The 22,309-nt window shown below is 52.7% G+C and overlaps 2 protein-coding genes across 2 annotated transcripts in view; both read left to right on the top strand.

The window, feature by feature from the left end:
- The first annotated feature begins 1,013 nt into the window (after positions 1-1,013).
- On the top strand, positions 1,014-12,478 carry ogfr (opioid growth factor receptor). Its single transcript, XM_002943198.5, is given in 8 exon segments — positions 1,014-1,225; positions 1,228-1,407; positions 8,550-8,624; positions 8,953-9,013; positions 9,536-9,614; positions 9,927-9,993; positions 10,085-10,233; positions 10,345-12,478. Coding segments are annotated over 8 exon segments (2,307 nt in total). The 5' UTR covers positions 1,014-1,042; the 3' UTR covers positions 11,858-12,478.
- Positions 12,479-16,490: 4,012 nt separating this feature from the next.
- The window catches only part of col9a3 (collagen, type IX, alpha 3), a 38,567-nt gene continuing 32,748 nt past the window's right edge, over positions 16,491-22,309 (top strand). The window contains exons 1-2 of the mRNA NM_001127025.1: positions 16,491-16,636; positions 21,292-21,360. Coding sequence (NP_001120497.1) covers positions 16,574-16,636; positions 21,292-21,360 — 132 coding nt within the window. The 5' untranslated portion in view covers positions 16,491-16,573. The remainder of the gene's footprint in view (positions 16,637-21,291; positions 21,361-22,309) is intronic.

Raw genomic sequence — 22,309 nt, 5'->3', positions numbered from 1 at the left:
GAGTCTTACAGGGTGGGGTCACTGTATAAGGATGTTATTGGGGGGCTGAGGGAACATGTAGCTTCGTATAAATATATGGGGAAGCGGAACGGTTTTACTTTAGTAACATTTTATTAACTCTTTGTGTAGCGCTTTCTCCACAGGAAGTGACTACAAACAGGTCTGTGCCTGTCGTTATGGCGCCGTGTGGTGATGGTGCCACTTTCACAAGTTGCTGTAAAGGCGGCCATACATGCAGGGTCGGACTGGGGGGTGCAGGGCCCACCGGGGCTATTGCCCTAGGAGCACTGCCCCCCCCAAGGTGCCTCCCCCCCCCCCCCGTCCGACGTCCTCCCCTGAATGCGCATATATATGTGAAACGCGTCAGGTGAGGACATTGGAGGCCAGAGGAAGCGGCAATAGGGTCAGGTCTGGGCTGCTGGGGTATTTTCCCAGTGTCCTGGCGGGTATTTTCCCAGTGTCCCGGCGGGTATTTTCCCAGTGTCCCGGCGGGTATTTTCCCAGTGTCCCGGCGGGTATTTTCCCAGTGTCCCGCGGGTATTTTCCCAGTGTCCCGGCGGTATTTTTCCCAGTGTCCCGGCGGGTATTTTCCCAGTGTCCCGGCGGGTATTTTCCCAGTGTCCCGGCGGGTATTTTCCCAGTGCCCGGCGGGTATTTTCCCAGTGCCCGGCGGCCCAGCCTGACCCTGCATACATGGGCAGATTTCCGCTGCTGATTTCCTTCAGATTCATGTATGGGCACCCCCGACAGGCCTCGCTGAATTGTTTTTGTTCAGCCAAACCCTTTGCACATTAGGAATGGGAAACAAGTAGTTTATGTGGGGAATTCCTCACATGTAGGGAATTGTTCCCTCACAGATTCAACTGTACCATGTGACACAGATTAGCCAGCAAGGGGGTGGGGCCTGTGACGTTTATTTGTGTTTAGAATCCAATGTACCATGTGACACATACACACAGACTGATGGGTAAGTGGGCGGGGTCTATGTGGGGTTTGGGGGCGACTAATTGGGTTCAGATACACAATTGCCCCCCAAAAGGAGATGCAGCGGATGGGCGGGGCTACAATTGGACTGTTTCGGCAGATTGAGACACGTTTCCATAGCAACAGCGGCCTGCGTGATGACCTCACTTCCCCTCGCTTCCCGGTAAGGCTCCGCTACTTCCGCCCGCTTTCAGTTTCGGTTCCTGACACGGGCGGAAAGTGGGCAGCACCCCGCACTCTGTGACTCGCCCTGTGGCCCTCGGCACCCTGCTGCCCTGCCTGGCCTTCCCCCGCTTCTGGCTGCCCAGTGACAGCGGGAACATGTCCTGCGAATGGGAAGAGCGCTGGGAGCGGGAGTACGACTCCACCTGGGAGGGAGAGGAGCAATTCAGGAGCGACTGTCCGGAGAGAGAGGCCAGGCGGGTAGGTAACGGGTAACCATGGCAACTGGGGGGGATGGGGGGGGGCTGAGCTTGGGGGACATGGAACAGTAAAGGGGCCCTTCCCTATTCCCCAGGCAGGAGTGAGAGAGCCCAACCCTTAGTATTTATCCCCGAGCATTAATACCCGGGAAATGGTTCCACTGTGCCCCGAGCATTAATACCCGGGAAATGGCGGCTCTGTGCCCCGAGCATTAATACCCGCGGAAAAATGGCGGCCTGTGCCCGAGCATTAGATTACCCGGGAAATGGTTCCACTGTGCCGCGGCATAATACCCGGAAATGGCGGCGCTGGGCCCCGAGCATTAATACCCGGGAAATGCGCGGCTCTGTGCCCGAGCATTAATTACCCGGGAAATGGTTCCACTGGCGCCCGAGCATTAATAGCCCGGAATGGTCCACTGCTGCCCCGAGCATTAATACCCGCGAAATTGGCGGGCTCTGAGCCGCCGAGCATTAATACCCGGGAAATGGTTCCACTGTGCCCCGAGCATTAATACCCGGGAAATGGCGGCACTGTGCCCCGAGCATTAATACCCGGGAAATGGTTCCACTGTGCCCCGAGCATTAATACCCGGGAAATGGTTCCACTGTGCCCCGAGCATTAATACCCGGGAAATGGCGGCTCTGTGCCCCGAGCATTAATACCCGGGAAATGGTTCCACTGTGCCCCGAGCATTAATACCCGGGAAATGGTTCCACTGTGCCCCGAGCATTAATACCCGGGAAATGGTTCCACTGTGCCCCGAGCATTAATACCCGGGAAATGGTTCCACTGTGCCCCGAGCATTAATACCCGGGAAATGGCGGCACTGCTGCCACGGAGCATAATACCCGGGAAATGTCCACTGTGCCCCGAGCATAATACCGGAAAATGGTTCCACTTGCCCCAGCATTAATCCCGGGAAATGGCGGCTCTGTGCCGCCGAGCAATTATACCGGGAAATGGCGGGCTCTGTGCCCGAGCCATAATACCGGGAAATGGCGGCTCTGATTGCCCCAGCATTAATACCCGGAAATGCGGCTCTGTGCCCCGAGCATTAATACCCGGGAAATGGTTCCACTGTGCCCCGAGCATTAATACCCGGGAAATGGCGACTCTGTGCCCCGAGCATTAATACCCGGGAAATGGCGGCTCTATGCCCCGAGCATTAATACCCGGGAAATGGCGGCTCTGTGCCCCGAGCATTAATACCCGGGAAATGGCGGCTCTGTGCCCCGAGCATTAATACCCGGGAAATGGCGGCTCTGTGCCCCGAGCATTAATACCCGGGAAATGCGTTCACGTGCCTCCCGAGCATTAGATACCGGGAAATGAGTTCCACTTGTGCCCCGAGAGCATTAATCCGGGAAATGTTTTCCAACTGTTGCCCCGAGCATTGAATACCCGGGAAATGGTTTCCACTTTGCCCCGAGCATTTAATACCGGAAATGGCGGCCTCTGTGCCCCAAGCATTATACCCGCGGAAATGTGGCTCTGTGCCCCGAGCATTAATACCCGGGAAATGGCGGCTCTGTGCCCCGAGCATTAATACCCGGGAAATGGCGGCTCTGTGCCCCGAGCATTAATACCCGGGAAATGGCGGCTCTGTGCCCCGAGCATTAATACCCGGGAAATGGCGGCTCTGTGCCCCGAGCATTAATACCCGGGAAATGGCGGCTCTGTGCCCCGAGCATTAATACCCGGGAAATGGCGGCTCTGTGCCCCGAGCATTAATACCCGGAAATGCGGCTCTGTGCCCGAGCATTAATACCGGAAATGGCCCGGCTCTGTGCCCGCAGCATTAATACCCGGAAATGCGCTCTGTTGCCCGGCATTAATACCGGGAAAATGGTTCCACTGTGCCCCGAGCATTAATACCCGGGAAATGGTTTCCACTGTGCCGCGGCATTAATAACCCGGGAAATGGTCCCACTGTGCCGCCGAGCATTTAATAACCCGGGAAAATGAGTTCCACTGTGCCCCGAGCATTTAATCCCGGAAATGGCGGCCTGTGCCCCAAGCATTAATACCCGGAAATGGGTGGCTCTGCTGCCCGAGCATTAATACCCGGGAAATGGCCGCTCGTGCCCCGAGCTTAATACCCGGAAATGGCGCCTCTTGCCCGAGCATTAATACCGGGAAATGCTTCCATGTGCCCGAGCCATTAATACCCGGGAAAGGCGGCTCTGTGCCCCAAGCATTAATACCCGGGAAGATGGTGGCTCCTGTGCACCCGAGCATTAATTACCCGGAATATGGCGGCTCTGTGCCCCGATCATTTAATACCCGGGAAATGCGGCTTCTGTGCCCCGAGCACTCTAATACCCGGGAAATGGTTCCACTGCTGCCGAGCATTAATACCGGGAAATGGCGGACTCTGTGCCCCGAAGCATTAATTACCCGGAAATGGCGGCTCTTATGCCCCGAGCATTTAATACCGGAAATGGCGGGCTCTGTGCCCCGAGCATTTTAATACCCGGAAATGGCGGCTCTGTGCCCGGAGCATTAATTACCCGGAGAATGGCGGCTCTGTGACCCCGAGCTATTTAAACCTGGGAAAATGGCGGCTCTGTGCCCCGAGCATTATACCGCGGAAATGGCGGCTCTGTGCCCGAGCATTAATACCGGGGAAATGGTCCACTTGTGCCGCCGAGCATTTATACCCGGGAAATGTGGCTCTGTGCCCCGAGCATTAATACCCGGGAAATGGCGGCTCTGGCCCCGAGCAGTTAATACCGGGAAATGGCGCGCTCTGTGCCCCAGCATTTATTACCGGGAAATGCGGCTCTGGCCCCCGAGCATTAATACCGGGAAATGGGCTCTGTGCCCCGAGCATTCAATAGCCCGCGGAAATTGCGGCTCTGTGCCCGGACATTAATACCCCGGGGAAATGCGGCTCTGTGCCCGAGCATTAATACCCGTGGAAAATGCGTTCCACTGTGCCCGAGCATTAATTACCCGGGAAATGGTTCCACTTGTGCCGCCCCCGAAAGGGGCATTAATACCCGGAAATGGCAGGCTCTGTGCCCAAGCATAAATACCCGGCGAAATGTGGCTCTGTGCCCAGCAGTTAATAACCCGGAAATGGCGGTTCTGTGCCCCGGCATTAATACCGGGAAATGGCGGCTCTGTGCCCGAGCATTATACCCGGGAAATGGTTCCCACTGTGCCTCCGAGCATAATACCCGGGAAATGGCGACTCTGGCCCCCGAGCAGTAATACCCGGGAATCCGACTCCTGGCCCCGAGCGATTAAAATACCCTGGGGGAAATGTGCGACTTCTGTGCCCGAGCATTAATACCGAGGAAATGGCGACTCTGTGCCCCGAGCATTAATACCCGGGAAATGGCGACCTCTGTGCCGCCGAGCATTTAATACCGGGAAATGGCGACTCTGTGCCGCGAGCTATTATACCGAAATGGCGACTCTGTGCCCCGAGCATTAATACCTCGGGAAATGGCGGCTCTGTGCCCGAGCATTAATACCGGAAAATGGGGCTCTGTGCCGTCCGAGCATTAAACCCGGGAAATTGGCGGCTCTGTGCCCCGAGCATTATACCCGGGAAATGGCGGCTCTTGTGGCCGCCGAGCATTATATACCCGGGAAATGCGGCTCTGTGCCCCGCAGTCATTAATACCGGGAAATGCGGCTCTGTGCCGAGCATTAATACCCGGGAAATGGCGGCTCTGTGCCCCGAGCATTAATACCTGGGAAATGGCGGCTCTGTGCCCCGAGCATAATACCTGGAAAGGCGGGCTCTGTGCCCCGAGGCCATTAATACCTGGGAAATGGCGGCTCTGTGCCCCGAGCATTAATACCTTGGGAAATGGCGGCTCTGTGCCCGAGCATTAATACCTGGGAAATGGTTTCCATATGTGCCCCGAGGCATTAATACCCGGGAAAATTGGTTCCATTGTGCCCCGAGCATAATTACCCGGGAAAGGTTTCACTGTGCCCCGAGCATTAATACCCGAATGTGGCTCTGGCCCGAGCATTAAGACCCGGAAATGGTTGCCACTGTGCCCCGAGCATAATACCCCGGGAAAATGGCGTCTTGTGCCCTGAGCTTAATCCCGGGAAATGGCGGCTCTGTTGCCCGAGCATTAATACCCGGAAATGCGCGGCTCTGTGCCCCGCAGCATTAATACCTGGAAATGGCGCTCTGTGCCCCGAGCATTAATCCTGTGGAAATGGCGGGCTTCTGCTGCCGCCAGGCATTAATACCTGGGGAAGATGGCCCGGCTCTGCTGCCCCGAGCATTAATACCTGGGAATGGCGCTCTGTGCCCCGAGCATTAATACCTGGGAAATGGCGGCTGTCTGTGCCCCGAAGCATTAAATACCTGGAAATGGTCCTATTGTGCCCCGAGCAATTAATTACCCGCCAGGAAAGGTTCCATTGTGCCCCGAGTCATTAATACCGGAAATGTTTCACTGTGCCCCCGCAGCATTGATCCGGGAAATGGGCTCTGTGCCCCGAGCATTAATACCCGGGAAATGGTTCCACTGTGCCCCGAGCATATATACCCGGGAAATGGCGTCTGCCCCGAGCTTACATACCCGGAAATGGCGGCTCTGTTTGGCCCCGAGCATTAATACCGGGGAAATGCGGCTCTGTTGCCGCGAGCAGTAAACCTGGGAAATGGCGGGCTCTGTGCCCGAGCATTAATACCCGGAAATGGCGGCTCTGTGCCTCCGAGCATTAATACCTAGGGAAATGGCGGCTTCTGGCCCGAGCATTGATCAATAACCCGGGAAATGTTCCATGTGCCCCGAGCATTTAATACCCGGGAAGGTTTCAACTTGTGCCCCGGCATTAATACCCGGGAATGGTTCCATTGTGCCCGAGCATAATACCGGGGAAATGGTTCCGATTGTGCCCCGAGCATTAATACCGGAAATGTTTCACTGTGCCCCGAGCACTTAATACCCGGGAAATGGTGGCCTGGCCCCGAGCATTAATACCCGTGGGAAAGGCGGCTCTGTGCCCCGAGCATAATACCGGAAATGGTGGCTTGTTGCCCGAGCAAATTATACCCGGGAAATGGTTCCATTGTGCCCCGAGCATTAATAACCCGGAAAATGGGGCTCTGTGCCCGGCATTAATACCCGGGAAAATGGTTCCATTTGCCCGAGCATTAATACCCGGGAGATTCCCACTGTGCCCGAGCATTAATACCCGGGAAAATGCGCACTTGTGCCCCGAGCATTTAATACCCGGGAAATGTTCCACTGTTGCCCCGAGCATTTTAATTACCGAGAAATGGCGGCTCGTGTGCCCCGAGCATTAATACCCGGGAAAATGGCGGCCTGTGCCCCAAGCATTAATGACCCGAAATGGTTCCATTGCTGCCCCGAGCATTAATACCCGGGAACTGGCGGCCTCTGTTGCCCCGAGCATTAAAGAACCGGGAAATGTTCCACTTGGTGCCCGAGCATTAAACCGGGAAATGGCGCCTGCTGCCCAGCATTAATACCCGGGAAATGTTCCACTGTGCCCCGAGCATTTCAATACCCGGAAATGGCGGCTCTGTGCCCGAGCATTTAATACCCGGAAATGGTGGCGCTGTGCCCCGAGCATTAAATACCGGGAAATGGTGGCTCTGTTGCCGCCGAGCATAATACCTGGGGGAAATGGTTCCACTGATGCCCCGCAGCATTAATTACCGGGGAAATTGGTTCCACTGTGCCCCGAGCATAATACCCGGGGGATATGGTTCCACTGTTGCCCCGAGCATTAATGACCCGGGAAATGTTCCACTGGCCCCGAGCATTAATACCCGGGAAATGGTTCCATTGTGCCCTTGAGCATTAAATACCCGGGAAATTGGTTCCATTGTGCACCCGAGCATAATACCCGAGGAAATGGTTCCATTGTGCCCGAGCATTAATACCCGGGAAATGGTTCCATTGGCCCCGAGCATTAATACCCGGGAAATGGTTCCAGTTGTGCCCCGAGCATTAAATACCGTGAAAATGGTTGTGGCTCTGGCCGCCGAGCATTAATATCCGGGAAATGGTTCCACTGTGCCCCGAGCATTAAACCAGGAAAGGTTCCATTGTGCCCTGAGCCATTTATATACCCGGGAAATGGTTCCACTGTCCTCCGACATTAATACCCCGGAAATGGCGACTCTGTGCGTCCGAGCATTAATACCCGCGGAAATGGCGACTTGTGCCCCGAGCATTAATTACCCGCGAAATGGCGGACTCTGTGCCCCCGAGCTTAGATATACCCGGGAAAATGCGTCTCTGTGCCCGCCGAGCATCATACCCGGGAAAATGCGGGAGCTCGTGCCGCCGAGCATTTAATACCCGGGAAATGGCGGCTCTATGTGCCCGAGCAATTGAATACCCGGGAAATGTTCCCTCTGTGCCCTGAAGCACAATACCGGGAAATGGTTCCGCTGTTGCCCCGAGCATTAATTACCCGGGAAATGGCGTTCACTTTGCTCGAGCATTAAACCGGGAAATGGTTTCCACTGTTGCCCTGAGCATTAATACCCAGGAAAAGGGCTCACTGTGCCCCGAGCATTAGTACCGGGAAATTGTTTCACTGGTTGGCCGGCTGAGCATTTTAATACCCAGGAAATGGCGACTCTGTGCCCCGAGCATTAATACCCAGGAAATGGCGACTCTGTGCCCCGAGCATTAATACCCGGGAAATGGCGTCTCTGTGCCCCGAGCATCAATACCCGGGAAATGGCGACTCTGTGCCCCGAGCATTAATACCCGGGAAATGGCGACTCTGTGCCCCGAGCATTAATACCCGGGAAATGGTTCCTCTGTGCCCTGAGCATCAATACCGGGGAAATGGTTCCGCTGTGCCCGAGCATTAATACCCGGGAAATGGCGTCACTGTGCCTCGAGCATTAATACCCGGGAAATGGTTCCACTGTGCCCTGAGCATTAATACCCAGGAAATGGCGGCTCTGTGCCCCGAGCATTATTACCCGGGAAATGGTTTCACTGTGCCCTGAGCATTAATACCCAGGAAATGGCGACTCTGTGCCCCGAGCATTAATACCCAGGAAATGGCGACTCTGTGCCCCGAGCATTAATACCCATGTTAATACAGTGTTTAATCTGAACCCCCCCCCCCCTTTCATTCTCACACCCCAGTCGTGTGTTTCCCTTATATAGGGGGCATGTCGGAGTGCCAGGGCAGCCAGGGACATGCAGAACTACCGGCACGGGTATCCAGGCAAAGAGGAACAGGTAAGTTGCTCTGTATTTTGGCTGAACTCACAGCTGGAGGGCACTGGGGGCAAATGTAGTTACATGCCAGGGCAGGTGGCACCCCAGTGTACCCCCCTGGGTTCCCCTACAGCTGCAGCCAGAGGTTGCTGAGACACTCGCTGGGGAAATCTTTCATTACAAACCTGATGTAAGATACCCAAATAGATCTGAGAAAGTACCCATAGTGCCCAGTGGTGCCCCCCTTCCTGCTGCCCCTGTCGGTCTCACTGACTTCCTGTCTCTGTCCCCCATTCCCCTCCCTACCGTCGATCCAGTTTGTATTTGACCTGTTGTCTCTGTGCCACAGGACAGTAAGGAGATGCCAAATCTGCAATTCTACCAGAACCAGAACCCTTTTCAGCCCAATGGTGAGTCCCAGAAAAATGTGATCCAGATTATTCCAAGGTGGAAAAAATGGGAAATTTCTGTTTTTAAAGGAGCAGTTCACCCTAAGGTTAACTTTTACTATGTTATAGAATGGCCTGTTCTTAGAAACGTTTCAATTGGTCTTCATTTTTTATAGTTTTTGAATTATTTGCCTCCTCAAATGGGGGTCACTGACCCCGGCAGCCAAACCCTATTGCTCTGTGAGGCTCCAGTTTTATTGTTATTGTTACTTTTTATCTCTTATCTTTCTATTCAGCCCCTCCCCTATTCATATACCTGTCTCTCATTCAGACCACTCCCTGGTTGCTAAGGTAATTTGGACCCTAGCAACCAGATAGCTGCTGAAAATTAAAACTGTAGAGCTGCTGAACAATAAGTGAAATAACTTATAAAAACTGCTAATAATAAAAAAAAATGAAGACCAATTGCAAATTGTCTCAGAATTTCCTGCAGGAACCATTGGGCAGTACTTGGGATATAATGCAGCTTTTTGTTGCACGCAGGGGAATACATAGATACGATGCTTAGCGACTGGAGGGGAGATTATGTCCAACTGGAAGAGAACCATTCCTATATCCAGTGGTGAGTATGGGAGGGGGGCACAGGGGTAAAAGGGGTAAAGGCACAGGGGTAAAAATACAGAAACATGAGAAATCCAACACTATTATCTGCTCTTATTGACTTCTAGGAGCCTCTTATGTGGGTTGGGAGCAATAGACACAGTTGGGTTTAGTACTAACAGTCTCTCCGGGTTCTGTTACTCAGATTATATGTCCTACTCTTGGATTTAGAGCAACAGTTACTCTTCTTCTTGTACAGGGTGGAGGGGGGATGTAAGGGGATATATATATTTATCCTATATATTTATATAGAGATCTTTCTTATTTTCTGCAGGCTGTTCCCACTTCGGGAGAGGGGGATGAATTGGTGTGCGGAGCCACTGACACTGCGGGAGATTGAGGTACCATATTGGCTGGGCTGGGACCCCACATAGAGACCTTACCCCCCCCCCCCCCCGGCCCCTCACTGTATGGTCTGTGTTTCCCTTACAGGCACTGAAAGGAGATAAGGACGCCATGAGGAGGTTCCGTGAGGCCTACAGGCTTATGTTGGACTTCTATGGCATAGAATTGAGGGATGAGGATTCTGGGGAAGTTGCCCGGGCCCCAAACTACAAGGAAAGATTCAGTAATCTCAATCGGTAAGTTCCATGGTCTCTGAATCGGGGGCTTCTGGGCACTGAGAGGGAAATGGCAGGAATATTCCCAGTAGTTTCTGTTAATAAGTTGATATTTGCCCCATTCCCTTGCAGCCGGGGGCACAATAACCTGCGGATCACACGGATACTGAAGTGTTTGGGGGAACTGGGCTATGGGCGCTTCCAAGCTCCACTCGTCCGCTTCTTCCTGGAGGAGACGTTGGTGCATAAGGAGCTGCCCAATGTCCGACACAGCGCCTTGGACTATTTCATGTTTACTGTGCGGGACAGAGAGCAGCGCAAGGAGCTGGTACTATTTGCCTGGGAGCATTTCCCAGACAAAGGGAGGTTTATATGGGGGCCTCGGAGTTACTTAAGAAATAGAGCAGCAAAGGCCCCACAGAGCAGAGAAAATAGTGAGACACCAGACGAGGGTGAAGGGAATTGTGGGAACTCAGGAAGAGGAAGTGTAAATGAAGGGCAGAAAGGGATTGTGAAGGGAGAAAATGCTGCTGAAGGAAATTCTAGGGAAGATCTGCACAGGGCTGGGGGAGCAGAGAGTAAAAACACCAAGGGAGCAGGAAGTTCTGTTGGAGATTATACTGGGGAAGAATTGCAAGGGGACACTGGCACACAAGGAAGTGCTGAAGGGGAAGGTACTTGGGGAGAGTTTCAAGGGAAGGGGTTTGTAGGTAAGGAACCTAAAGGGGGGAAGTTAAATGGTACAGGGGGAAGAGAGGCAGGAAGTGCTGATATCCAAGAGGGCATGGGGGAAGGAGCTAAGGACACTGGGAGACCAGGAAGTGCTGAAGGAAGAGATACTGGGGGAGACGTAGAAGGAAAGGGGTCTCTAGGAGGTGAGGAAACTTATAGAGGGAAGTTGGACAGTACAGAGACTGGGAGACCGGAAGGTGCCGATAAGGAAGACTTGGGAGAGAACGTAAGGGAAGGAGAGGACACTGGGAGACCAGGAAGTGCTGAAGGAGGAGATACTGGGGGAGATGTAAAAGGAAAGGGGTCTCTAGGAGGTGAGGAAACTGATAGAGTGAAGTTAGACAGTACAGAGACTGGGAGACCAGGAGGTGCCAATAAACAAGGCTTGGGAGAGAACGTAAGGGAAGGAGAGAACCCTGGGAAACCAGTAAGTTCCGATAAGGAAGAGAACACAAGGGAAGAAGAGAAGGAAACTGGGAGACCAGGAAGTGCTAAAAAAGGAGATACGGGGGGAGAGTTAGGAGAGGAGAAGTTATTAGGTACAGGGAAAGGGAGTGAGGGGGCAGGAGACAGTCTAGAGATGCATGGGGGAGACAGTGGGGTTAGTGTATCAGAGGGGGCAGGAGACAGTGGGGTTAGTGTATCAGAGGGAGAAGGTGCAGTGCAGGCAGTCGGTACAGACAGTGCAGGGGAGCCGCACCATACAGGGAAGAAAGGAGGGAAGAGAGAGACTGACTGTTCCCTTAATGACCCCAAGAGAATGAAGATGAATGAGCCACACAATATCGACCTGCTGATTAACATGCGCAACTGCAACATTAACCCAAAGGGCGGCAGCAGTGGGAACACAGGGCAGGACTGTCAGCTGCAAAGGAATATGGGAAACGACTTATCCAATGATCAGGGTTCTTAGGGCCAGAGCACAGGCTGGCATAACGCAGATATAGGCTGGAGAATGGCAAGATGGTGGGTTGGCAGTGAATGTCACTGTGCCATGGGGGCCTCCTTGTATGATATATAGTAAGGAGATGATGCAGGAGTTGGGGGGTGCCCAGCTGTTGGAATGAATGAGACGTATAATGAAGGGGATATCGGGGGATGTTGGCAGAACTGTGCCAGGATTAAGGGCACAGACTCTTCAATGAAAGGGACATTTTTGTTCAGCTGGTACCCCATTTGGGATATGAACTGCTGGGGAGGATTTGCCCCCCAGTCCTGGAATATAATGGAGTCTCTGGCAGTGCTATGGCTTGGCCCCCCTGTTCGCTATTCACTAAGAAACTCCCAGCAACCCTTAGCAACAGTGGTTCTGCTAAAACTTCATGGCCTGGAGCCATTGGACCTACCGCACTGGGCACAGTTCTGCTCTGGTGCTGGGAATTCTGGGAATGTTCCATATGTTTCTATGTTTGTTCCCTTAATGGCGGGGCTGAATTTACCCTCTGCCTCATTTCATAGAGATTTGTACAAAATGCCGTTTGTATCATGGGTTTTCTCTCTGACGGAGTTTCTGTAATAAATTCAACTAAAAGCTGCTGTGCGTCGGGATTTGTAGCAACGTTTGGTTGTGTGGCCCCTATACATTACAGGGGGGCAGCTTCACAGCCTGTGGATTGGGTTAGAATTACCCACAAACAGTAATTATTTTGTTTTTCTGCCATTTAGTAGATAAAAAGCCTGGCTCCCCAGCCGCCACTCACAGAGGCAGCCGTACTCTTTACTCCCTGCAGGGGGCGACAGAGAAATGGGAAGAGTTATGGCCTAAATGTCACATCACTGCAATGTATTATTATTAACATTTATTTATAAAGCGCCAACATATCCTGCAGCGCTGTACAATAAGTGGGTTACATACATTGGCCATACAGAGTAACATATAAAGCAATCAGTAACCGATACAGGAGGGGAAGGGAGCCCTGCCCAAAAGAACTTACACTCTACAAGGAGTAACATATACAGCAATCAGTAACCGATACAAGAGAGGAAGAGAGCCCTGCCCAAAAGAACTTACACTCTACAAGGAGTAACATATACAGCAATCAGTAACCGATACAGGAGGGGAAGGGAGCCCTGCCCAAAAGAGCTTACACTCTACAAGGAGTAACATATAAAGCAATCAGTAACCGATACAAGAGGTGAATAGAGCCTTGCCCAAAAGAGCTTACACTCTACATTGGGTACTTGTGTCTAAATGGCTCCTGCTATATATACAGAGGTGTATTAGTGTAATGTAAAGAGTAATGTTCTGAGACTATTTGCACTTGGTCTTCATTTTCTTTTTTTATTCAGCAACTCTCCATTTTGGAAATGCGGTTATCTGGTTGCTAGGATCCAAATTACCTTAGTAACCAGGGAGTGGTTTGAATGAGAGACTGGTGTATGAATAGGAGAGGGACCCAAATAGGGACATAAGTAATAAAAAGTAACCTAAAAAATATGATAGCTTCACAGAGAAAGAGTTTTTAACTGTTGGACAATTTGCAATTGGTCTTCATTTTTTATTTGTAGTTTTTTAGTTATTTCAGTTTTTGTTTAGCAGCTCTCCAGTTTGGTGTTTCAGCAGCTATCTGGTTGCTAGGGTCCAAATTACCTTAGTAACCAGGGAGCGGTTTGGATGAGAGACCGGTATATGAATAGGGGAGGGGCTGAATAGAAAGATAAGGAATAAAAAGTAACAATAAAACTCCAGTTTTTTTTGCCTCACAGAGCAATAGGGTTTGGCTGCCGGGGTCAGTGACCCCCATTTGAAAGCTGCAAAGAGTCAGAAGAAGAAGGGAAATAATTCAAAAACTATAAAAATATTAAAAATAATGAAGACCAATTGAAAAGTTGCTTATAACTGGACCATTTTGTAACACAGTAAAAGTTAAGTGAAAGGGGATCCGTGCCTTTAAGTCAAAGCGGTGAGAATGCGGCCGGGACGGTTGCTAGAAATTCCTCAGATTTCCCACCGAGTGTTTGTGTTTGTCTCTCCTCCCCTGAGTGTGAGTGTGTGATGTGTCAACACTGCCATATGGGCTGCGAGTGCAACACAAACAGAATGTGGCCCCGGGTGTGAGGGCTGGCAGTGCAACAGGAAACCCTTGCCCAGGGAGCTGGCAATCTAGGGGCACAATAGGGGGCCCTGCCACTAACCACTAACAGACTTTCATCTGATTCAGTTGAGATCTGGATTTGGTTTGGGCTACAGAATGTCCAACTTCTAAGACCTTACAAGCACTGGGCCAAAGAACTTACACTCTAATAGGAGACATTTCCATAGAAGCTTCCATAGAGTTACATGGTGCCAGCGGTGTATTCAGGGGCAGATTTGCCATTTCTGTCCCACCGGGCCGATCCTTTGTGCCACCCAAACCCTCACAGTCACTTACAGATACTCAGCATTAAAGGGAAAGTCCAACCAAAAACTGTTCTTTTTTGCCTAATGAAAGAAAATATGATTCTAAGCAACTTCCCAATATCCATTCCTTCTTCATTGCTACTGACTGCAGTCCCTCCTCTGCTTTCCCGACTACTCACTCACCAGTAGTCACGTCTCCTCCAGCTCAGGCCCAAGTTCCCATAATGCCTGGAGAGGAATGAATGGATATTGGGGAGTTGTATCAGGAGTCAGAACCAGCAGTGCAGGGAAGGGAAAGGGACAGACACAGTGACAGTTACACATAACTATAAACCCAGTGAGAATGAGGGATGAATGGGTATTGGGGAGTTGTATCAGGAGTCAGAACCAGCAGTGCAGGGAAGGGAAAGGGACAGACACAGTGACAGTTACACATAACTATAAACCCAGTGAGAATGAGGATGAATGGTATTGGGGAGTTGTATCAGGAGTCAGAACCAGCAGTGCAGGGAAGGGACAGGGACAGGCACAGTGACAGTTACACATAACTATAAACCCAGTGAGAATGAGGGATGAATGGGTATTGGGGAGTTGTATCAGGAGTCAGAACCAGCAGTGCAGGGAAGGGAAAGGGACAGGACACAGTGACAGTTACACATAACTATAAACCCAGTGAGAATGAGGGATGAATGGGTATTGGGGAGTTGTATCAGGATCAGAACCAGCAGTGCAGGGAAGGGAAAGGGACAGACACAGTGACAGTTACACATAAACTATAAACCCAGTGAGAATGAGGAATGAATGGATATTGGGGAGTTGTATCAGGAGTCAGAACCAGCAGTGCAGGGAAGGGAAACGGGACAGACACAGTGACAGTTACAACGACATAACTATAAACCCAGTGAGAATGAGGGATGAATGGGTATTGGGGAGTTGTATCAGGAGTCAGAACCCAGCAGTGCAGGGAAGGGACAAGGGACAGACACAGTGACAGTTACACATAACTATAAACCCAGTGAGAATGAGGAATGAATGGGTATTGGGGAGTTGTATCAGGAGTCAGAACCAGCAGTGCAGGAAAGGGAAAGGACAGACACAGTGACAGTTACACATAACTATAAACCCAGTGAGAATGAGGAATGAATGGGTATTGGGGGAGTTGTATCAGGAGTCAGAACCAGCAGTGCAGGGAAGGGAAAGGGACAGACACAGTGACAGTTACACATAACTATAAACCCAGTGAGAATGAGGAATGAATGGGTATTGGGAGAGTTAGTATCAGGAGTCAGAACCAGCAGTGCAGGGAAGGGAAAGGGACAGACACAGTGACAGTTACACATAACTATAAACCCAGTGAGAATGAGGGATGAATGGATATTGGGGAGTTGTATCAGGAGTCAGAACCAGCAGTGCAGGGAAGGGAAAGGGACAGACACAGTGACAGTTACACATAACTATAAACCCAGTGAGAATGAGGAATGAATGGGTATTGGGGAGTTGTATCAGGAGTCAGAACCAGCAGTGCAGAGAAGGGAAAGGGACAGACACAGTGAAGATGGCTGGGTAAAAACAAGGAACTATGGGAAATTAACATGGATGGTGGGGCAGATGTGGACTGCATTGTGGGAAAAGTTCACAGAGCTTAGTAAGTGGATCCCTGACCCACAGAGCTTGCAATCTAAAGATGGTGACTGCTGTGGTGGCTCCAGCTGTTCTCTACCTGGTCCGACTCCCCCGTTCCACCCCCCCCAGATCCAGTCTCTGGGCTAATAAGCCAGTGCTGCTTTGCCAGGGTACCGCTGGCCATAGGGTGGCACAGAGTGTATGAGGACCCGGACTGGATTGGGACTGGGTTCTGCCGGTGCCTGTGGGTCAGTACCAGATGCTGCTCCCAGCTGTGTGTGCGCTCCCTACTGCTATAGGGTGGCACAGAGTATATGAGGACCCGGACTGGATTGGGACTGGGTTCTGCCGGTGCCTGTGGGTCAGTACCAGATGCTGCTCCCAGCTGTGTGTGCGCTCCCTGCATTCCAGTGGCCCAGCTGCCAATCATTAGTGTAAATGAGTGGCTCATTCATAGGTGGGCTCTGGCCACCCCTCCCTCTGTGCTCCCCTTACTCTCCTCCTCCTCCTCAGCCCTGAAGCCCCTGAGCTCTCGGAGTCCCTGGACCTGCAGACTGAGCTGTATCTCCATCAGGCACCTCCACTCAGGGGCTCCCCACTCACACTCAAGGAGGGACATTGGGGCAGCTCAGTAAGCCGGCCGGAGGACACGGTACTGGGGGGACCATGGCCCGAATCCCAACTCTTGGCCTCCTATTACTGTTACACCTGGTGACTTCCCAAGGGCAGGTAAGCGGCTCCCACTAACCCTCTCTCCTCCGCTATCCTTACTGCCACTGCCTGGGGGCAAAGCTCCTGCTAAGCTGGGGGAAAAATCATTTCAGGTTTTTATTGGCCCAAGGGAAGGAGCTTCCTCCCAACTAGACTGGTCCTTTACTAAATATATAGAGAGACTTTGGGGTCCTTTCCCCCAAGCAGTACAGAGACCCCCCTGCTGCCCCCCCGTAACAATCAGAACTGAGCAATATTCCCTTTATTCCTATTCTGCTGCCTTCTTAGTATGTTACCCTGTTATTAGATAGAAAGGTGTATGCCCCTAGATATTAGGGGGGTACATACCCCTCACCCCCCCCCCCAGCATTCCTGTGGCCCCCAACACATCCCCGCTAAGTGCTGCTGTTTGTCCCACCCAGGTGTCAGAGTCACAGTTGGCTGTGAGTACAATGGGACAGACCAAGTATCACACTTACAGGGAGGGAGTCAGGGAATGGGGTCCGTGGGCAATAATGCACCCCGTGTTTTCCAGTCTAAATGGCGGATATTCCAAGTAATTACCCCCCTGGGGCATCAGCAGCCAAACTCTCCTTTATTTACTCAGCAGAACATTCCTACTGATTGCGCTGCCCGACGAGCAGAAAAACAGCCACTTTCCAGGAAAGAAGGGGGTTTATTTTAGAGCTGGGGGGGCATGTGGAAGGACACGGGGGGGGGGTATTATAGAGAAAAATGGAACTGTTTTTATGTGTCCCTAGGGCAAATGTTTGGGCTCCTCAAATGGGCCCTTTTTATGAGCCACAGAACCTCTTTATATTGGGGGGGGGGGGGACATACAGTTCTGGCAGAGGAGAATATTAGATAAAATAACTGGGGTTTATAGCAAATTTGGGGCAAGATAAGGGCAAAATCATAATTTTTTTGTTTGGTTCCGCCCCAAATGCCCCCAATATCCCCCAGGCTGTATGTAAGGCTGCACTGTACTGTACGGCTACTGGTAGGACACTGTCCTCTGTGTTTCTGGCACCTCTCCCCCCCCCCCCCGGCCCACCTTTGCCCCCCCTCCTGAGTGAGGAATGCCATCGATAGGCCGGTCTGGGCTCACACAAAGAGCCCCTTGTCCTGCGCTTTTGGGCTGATCACTCGCTGCCTTTGTAACCCAAAGCTCCTGTGGGAGAACCTTGCGCTTTATTTACACTGACTGTATAATAAATTCAGCTCCGGCTCCGCCACATGTGAGCAATGTGTGCCCCTGTGGCGCTGTGCCCCCTCTCGCTGCTCATGGAGCCCTGTTGCAAGGCTGGGAGCGGGAGGTTAGCTGAACTGCACCCATAGTATCTCTCCTCCTGGGGCCGGGCCCAGACTGGCAACCTGTGGGTACTGGGAATGCCAGGGGGGCTGTAAGGTGCCACAGACAGTCACTATTTATTGGGCTGGGGGGCTGTTTGTGCCTGTGGGTACTGGGAATTGCCAGGGGGGCTGTAAGGTGCCACAAGGACAGTCACTATTTATTGGACTGGGGGGGGGGGGGCTGTTTTTGTGCCTCTGGGGTACTGGGAATGCCAGAGGGGCTGTAAGGTGCCACAGACAGTCACTATTTATTGGGCTGGGGGGGGCTGTTTGTGCCTCTGGGTACTGGGGAATGCCAGGGGGGGCTGTAAGGTGCCACAAGACAGTCACTATTTATTGGGCTGGGGGGGGGGGCTGTTTGTGCCTCTGGGTACTGGGAATGCCAGGGGGCTGTAAGGTGCCCACAGACAGTCACTATTTATTGGGCTGGGGGGGGGGGGCTGTTTTGTGCCTCTGGGTACTGGGAATGCCAGGGGGGCTGTAAGGTGGCCACAGACAGTCACTATTTATTGGGCTGGGGGGGGGGCTGTTTGTGCCTCTGGGTACTGGAATGCCAGGGGGGGCTGTAAGGTGCCACAGACAGTCACTATTTATTGGGCTGGGGGGGCTGTTTGTGCCTCTGGGTACTGGGGGAATGCCAGGGGGGCTGTAAGGTGCCACAGACAGTCACTATTTATTGGGCTGGGGGGGCTGTTTGTGCCTCTGGGTACTGGAATGGGGGGGGGCTGTTTGTGCCTCTGGGTACTGGGAATGCCAGGGGGGCTGTAAGGTGTCACAGACAGTCACTATTGTATTGGGCTGGGGGGGGGCTGTTTGTGCCTCTGGGTACTGGGAATGCCAGGGGGGCTGTAAGGTGCCACAGACAGTCACTATTTATTTGGGCTGGGGGGGGGGGGTCTGTTTGTGCCTCTGGGTACTGGAATGCCAGGGGGGCTGTAAGGTGCCACAGACAGTCACTATTTATTGGGCTGGGGGGGGGGGGTTGTTTGTGCCTCTGGGTACTGGGAATGCCAGGGGGGGGCTGTAAGGTGCCACAGACAGTCACTATTTATTGGGCTGGGGGGGCTGTTTGTGCCTCTGGGTACTGGGAATGCCAGGGGGGGCTGTAAGGTGCCACAGACAGTCACTATTTATTGGGCTGGGGGGGGGCTGTTTGTGCCTCTGGGTACTGGGAATGCCGGGGGGGCTGTAAGGTGCCACAGACAGTCACTATTTATTGGGCTGGGGGGGCTGTTTGTGCCTCTGGGTACTGGGAATGCCAGGGGGCTGTAAGGTGCCACAGACAGTCACTATTTATTGGGCTGGGGGGGGGCTGTTTGTGCCTCTGGGTACTGGGAATGCCAGGGGGGCTGTAAGGTGCCACAGACAGTCACTATTTATTGGGCTGGGGGGGCTGTTTGTGCCTCTGGGTACTGGGAATGCCAGGGGGGGCTGTAAGGTGCCACAGACAGTCACTATTTATTGGGCTGGGGGGCGGTTTGGGCCTTTGGGTATTTTAAATGCCCCAGGGCCTATTTTGAATCCCAGTCTGGACCTGCCTGGGGGCATTATAGGTTCTGTTGCTTATGACACTCTAGTTTTGGTGTTCCACAGAGCTTGTATCCTATTTAATTGGAGAGTTCTGCCTTAAGCACTGTCTGCACCCCCTGCCCCCCACACCTGCCACTGATTGTACCCTTCCACTACACCCTGCCACTAATTGTGCCCTCCCACTACACCCTGCCACTAATTGTACCCTCCCACTACACCCTGCCACTGATTGTACCCTCTCACTATACCCTGCCACTAATTGTACCCTCCCACTACACCCTGCCACTAATTGTGCCCTCCCACTACAGCCCTCCCACTACACCCTGACACTAATTGTACCCTCTCACTACACCCTGCCACTAATTGTACCCTCCCACTACACCCTGCCACTAATTGTGCCCTCCCACTACACCCTGCCACTAATTGTACCCTCCCACTACACCCTGCCACTAATTGTGCCCTCCCACTACACCCTGCCACTAATTGTGCCCTCCCACTACACCCTGACACTAATTGTGCCCTCCCACTACAGCCCTCCCACTACACCCTGACACTAATTGTGCCCTCCCACTACACCCTGACACTAATTGTACCCTCCCACTACAGCCCTCCCACTACACCCTGCCACTAATTGTGCCCTCCCACTACACCCTGACACTAATTGTACCCTCCCACTACAGCCCTCCCACTACACCCTGCCACTAATTGTGCCCTCCCACTACACCCTGCCACTAATTGTACCCTCCCACTACAGCCCTCCCACTACACACTGCCACTAATTGTGCCCTCCCACTACACCCTGCCACTAATTGTACCCTCCCACTACACCCTGCCACTAATTGTGCCCTCCCACTACACCCTGCCACCCATCTTAAAGTCCCTGCCCAGCCCCCTCATAACTGCCAGTACCCCTACCCCTGTGTGTACCCTCCTTCCAAAAATGACTCCTCTCCACTCCCCCCTCTTCTGTACCCTCCTTCTGTTTCAAGCTCCACCCCCTGTACTATTGCCCCCATTGCTGTGTGTTCCCTCCTGCCCTGTGCCAGTTGTATTATAGCCCCCTATTTCTGCTCTTGCTAGTTGTACTATTGCCCCCATTGCCCTCTGCTTTGTGCGAGCTGTATTATAGCCCCCTATTTCTGCCCCTGCTAGCTGTACTATTGCCCCCTGCTGTGTGCCAGTTGTATTATAGCCCCCTATTTCTGCCCCTGCTAGTTGTACTATTGCCCCATTGCCCCCTGCCCTGTGCCAGCTGTATTATAGCTCCCTATTTCTGCCCCTGCTAGCTGTACTATTGCCCCCATTGCCCCCTGCTGTGTGCCAGATGTATTATAGCCCCCCTTTTCTGCCCCTGCTAGCTGTACTATTGCCCCCATTGCCCCCTGCCCTGTGCCAGCTGTATTATAGCTCCCAATTTCTGCCCCTGCTAGCTGTACTATTGCCCCATTGCCCCCTGCCCTGTGCCAGCTGTATTATAGCTCCCTATTTCTGCCCCTGCTAGCTGTACTATTGCCCCATTGCCCCCTGCTGTGTGCCAGATGTATTATAGCCCCCCTTTTCTGCCCCTGCTAGCTGTACTATTGCCCCCATTGCCCCCTGCCCTGTGCCAGCTGTATTATAGCTCCCAATTTCTGCCCCTGCTAGCTGTACTATTGCCCCATTGCCCCCTGCCCTGTGCCAGCTGTATTATAGCTCCCAATTTCTGCCCCTGCTAGCTGTACTATTGCCCCCTGCTGGATGCCAGTTGTATTGTTATCCCTTTATGACAATTTCCTTTTGTCACTTTGCAGAGAGCTGGCCCACGCGGACCCCCAGGACCACCAGGACCCCCAGGAATAAATGGAAAGGATGGAATAGATGTAAGTGATGGGACCATGTTGGGGGCTGACAGGGTGGGGGGGGGGGTAGTAGGTGGGACAGGTTGGGATCTGACCGATGGCTGAATATATACCCGCTGGACATGTTGCTCTGTGTGTAATTAGCCCCTGAAACAATGAATGGGTTAAAGGATTCCTGAGATCGACAGTAAGCCCAGTGTTTCCTGTAAGGTATAAAGGGTCCTGTGTGTGAGCCCCCCCCCAGCCCCATCCCATACACACGCAAGCACAGTGAGCCAGCAGCCTTTCCGCACACACAGCCTGACCCACCCATACACACTGTTTGACCCCCCCATACACACTGTTTGACCCCCCCATACACATTGTCTGACCCCCCCAATACACACTGTCTGAACCCCCCCATACACACTGTCTGATCCCCCCCATACGCACTGCCTGATCCCCATTGACACCACCCGCCTTATCCGCCCCATACAACACTGTCTGAGAACCCCCCACTATCACACTGTTATGACCCCGCCCCTATAACACTGTCTGCACCCCCCCAATAACCACTGTTCATGAACCCCCCATAACCTGTCTGATCCACGCACCCATAAACGCACATTGCCTGATCCCCCCAAAACACAACCGCCTTATCCGCCCCATACACACAGAGAACTCCCATTCACACCTGCTAACCCCCCGCCAATTCACACCTGCCCTTTATACCCCCCCATAACATGCTGCTGATCCCCCCATACAACGCAGTGTCTGATCCCACCCCCCCACCCCCCCAACACCATTAGCACGACTGCCTTCAGACCTCCCCAAACAATAAAACACCACACTGCGCATATGACCACATCGCACCACATACACACAACTGAGTCTGATCCCCCACATATCAACCACACTGCGAATTAATCCCCCATACACGACGCCTTATCCCTCCACTACACATCTGGCCTGAATCCCCCCCCATTACACT

Source organism: Xenopus tropicalis, chromosome 10, assembly GCF_000004195.4.
Source record: "Xenopus tropicalis strain Nigerian chromosome 10, UCB_Xtro_10.0, whole genome shotgun sequence".
NCBI lineage: Eukaryota > Metazoa > Chordata > Amphibia > Anura > Pipidae > Xenopus > Xenopus tropicalis.
The sequence above is the reverse complement of the archived record's forward strand: the minus strand, read 5'-3'. Positions and strand labels throughout refer to the sequence as shown.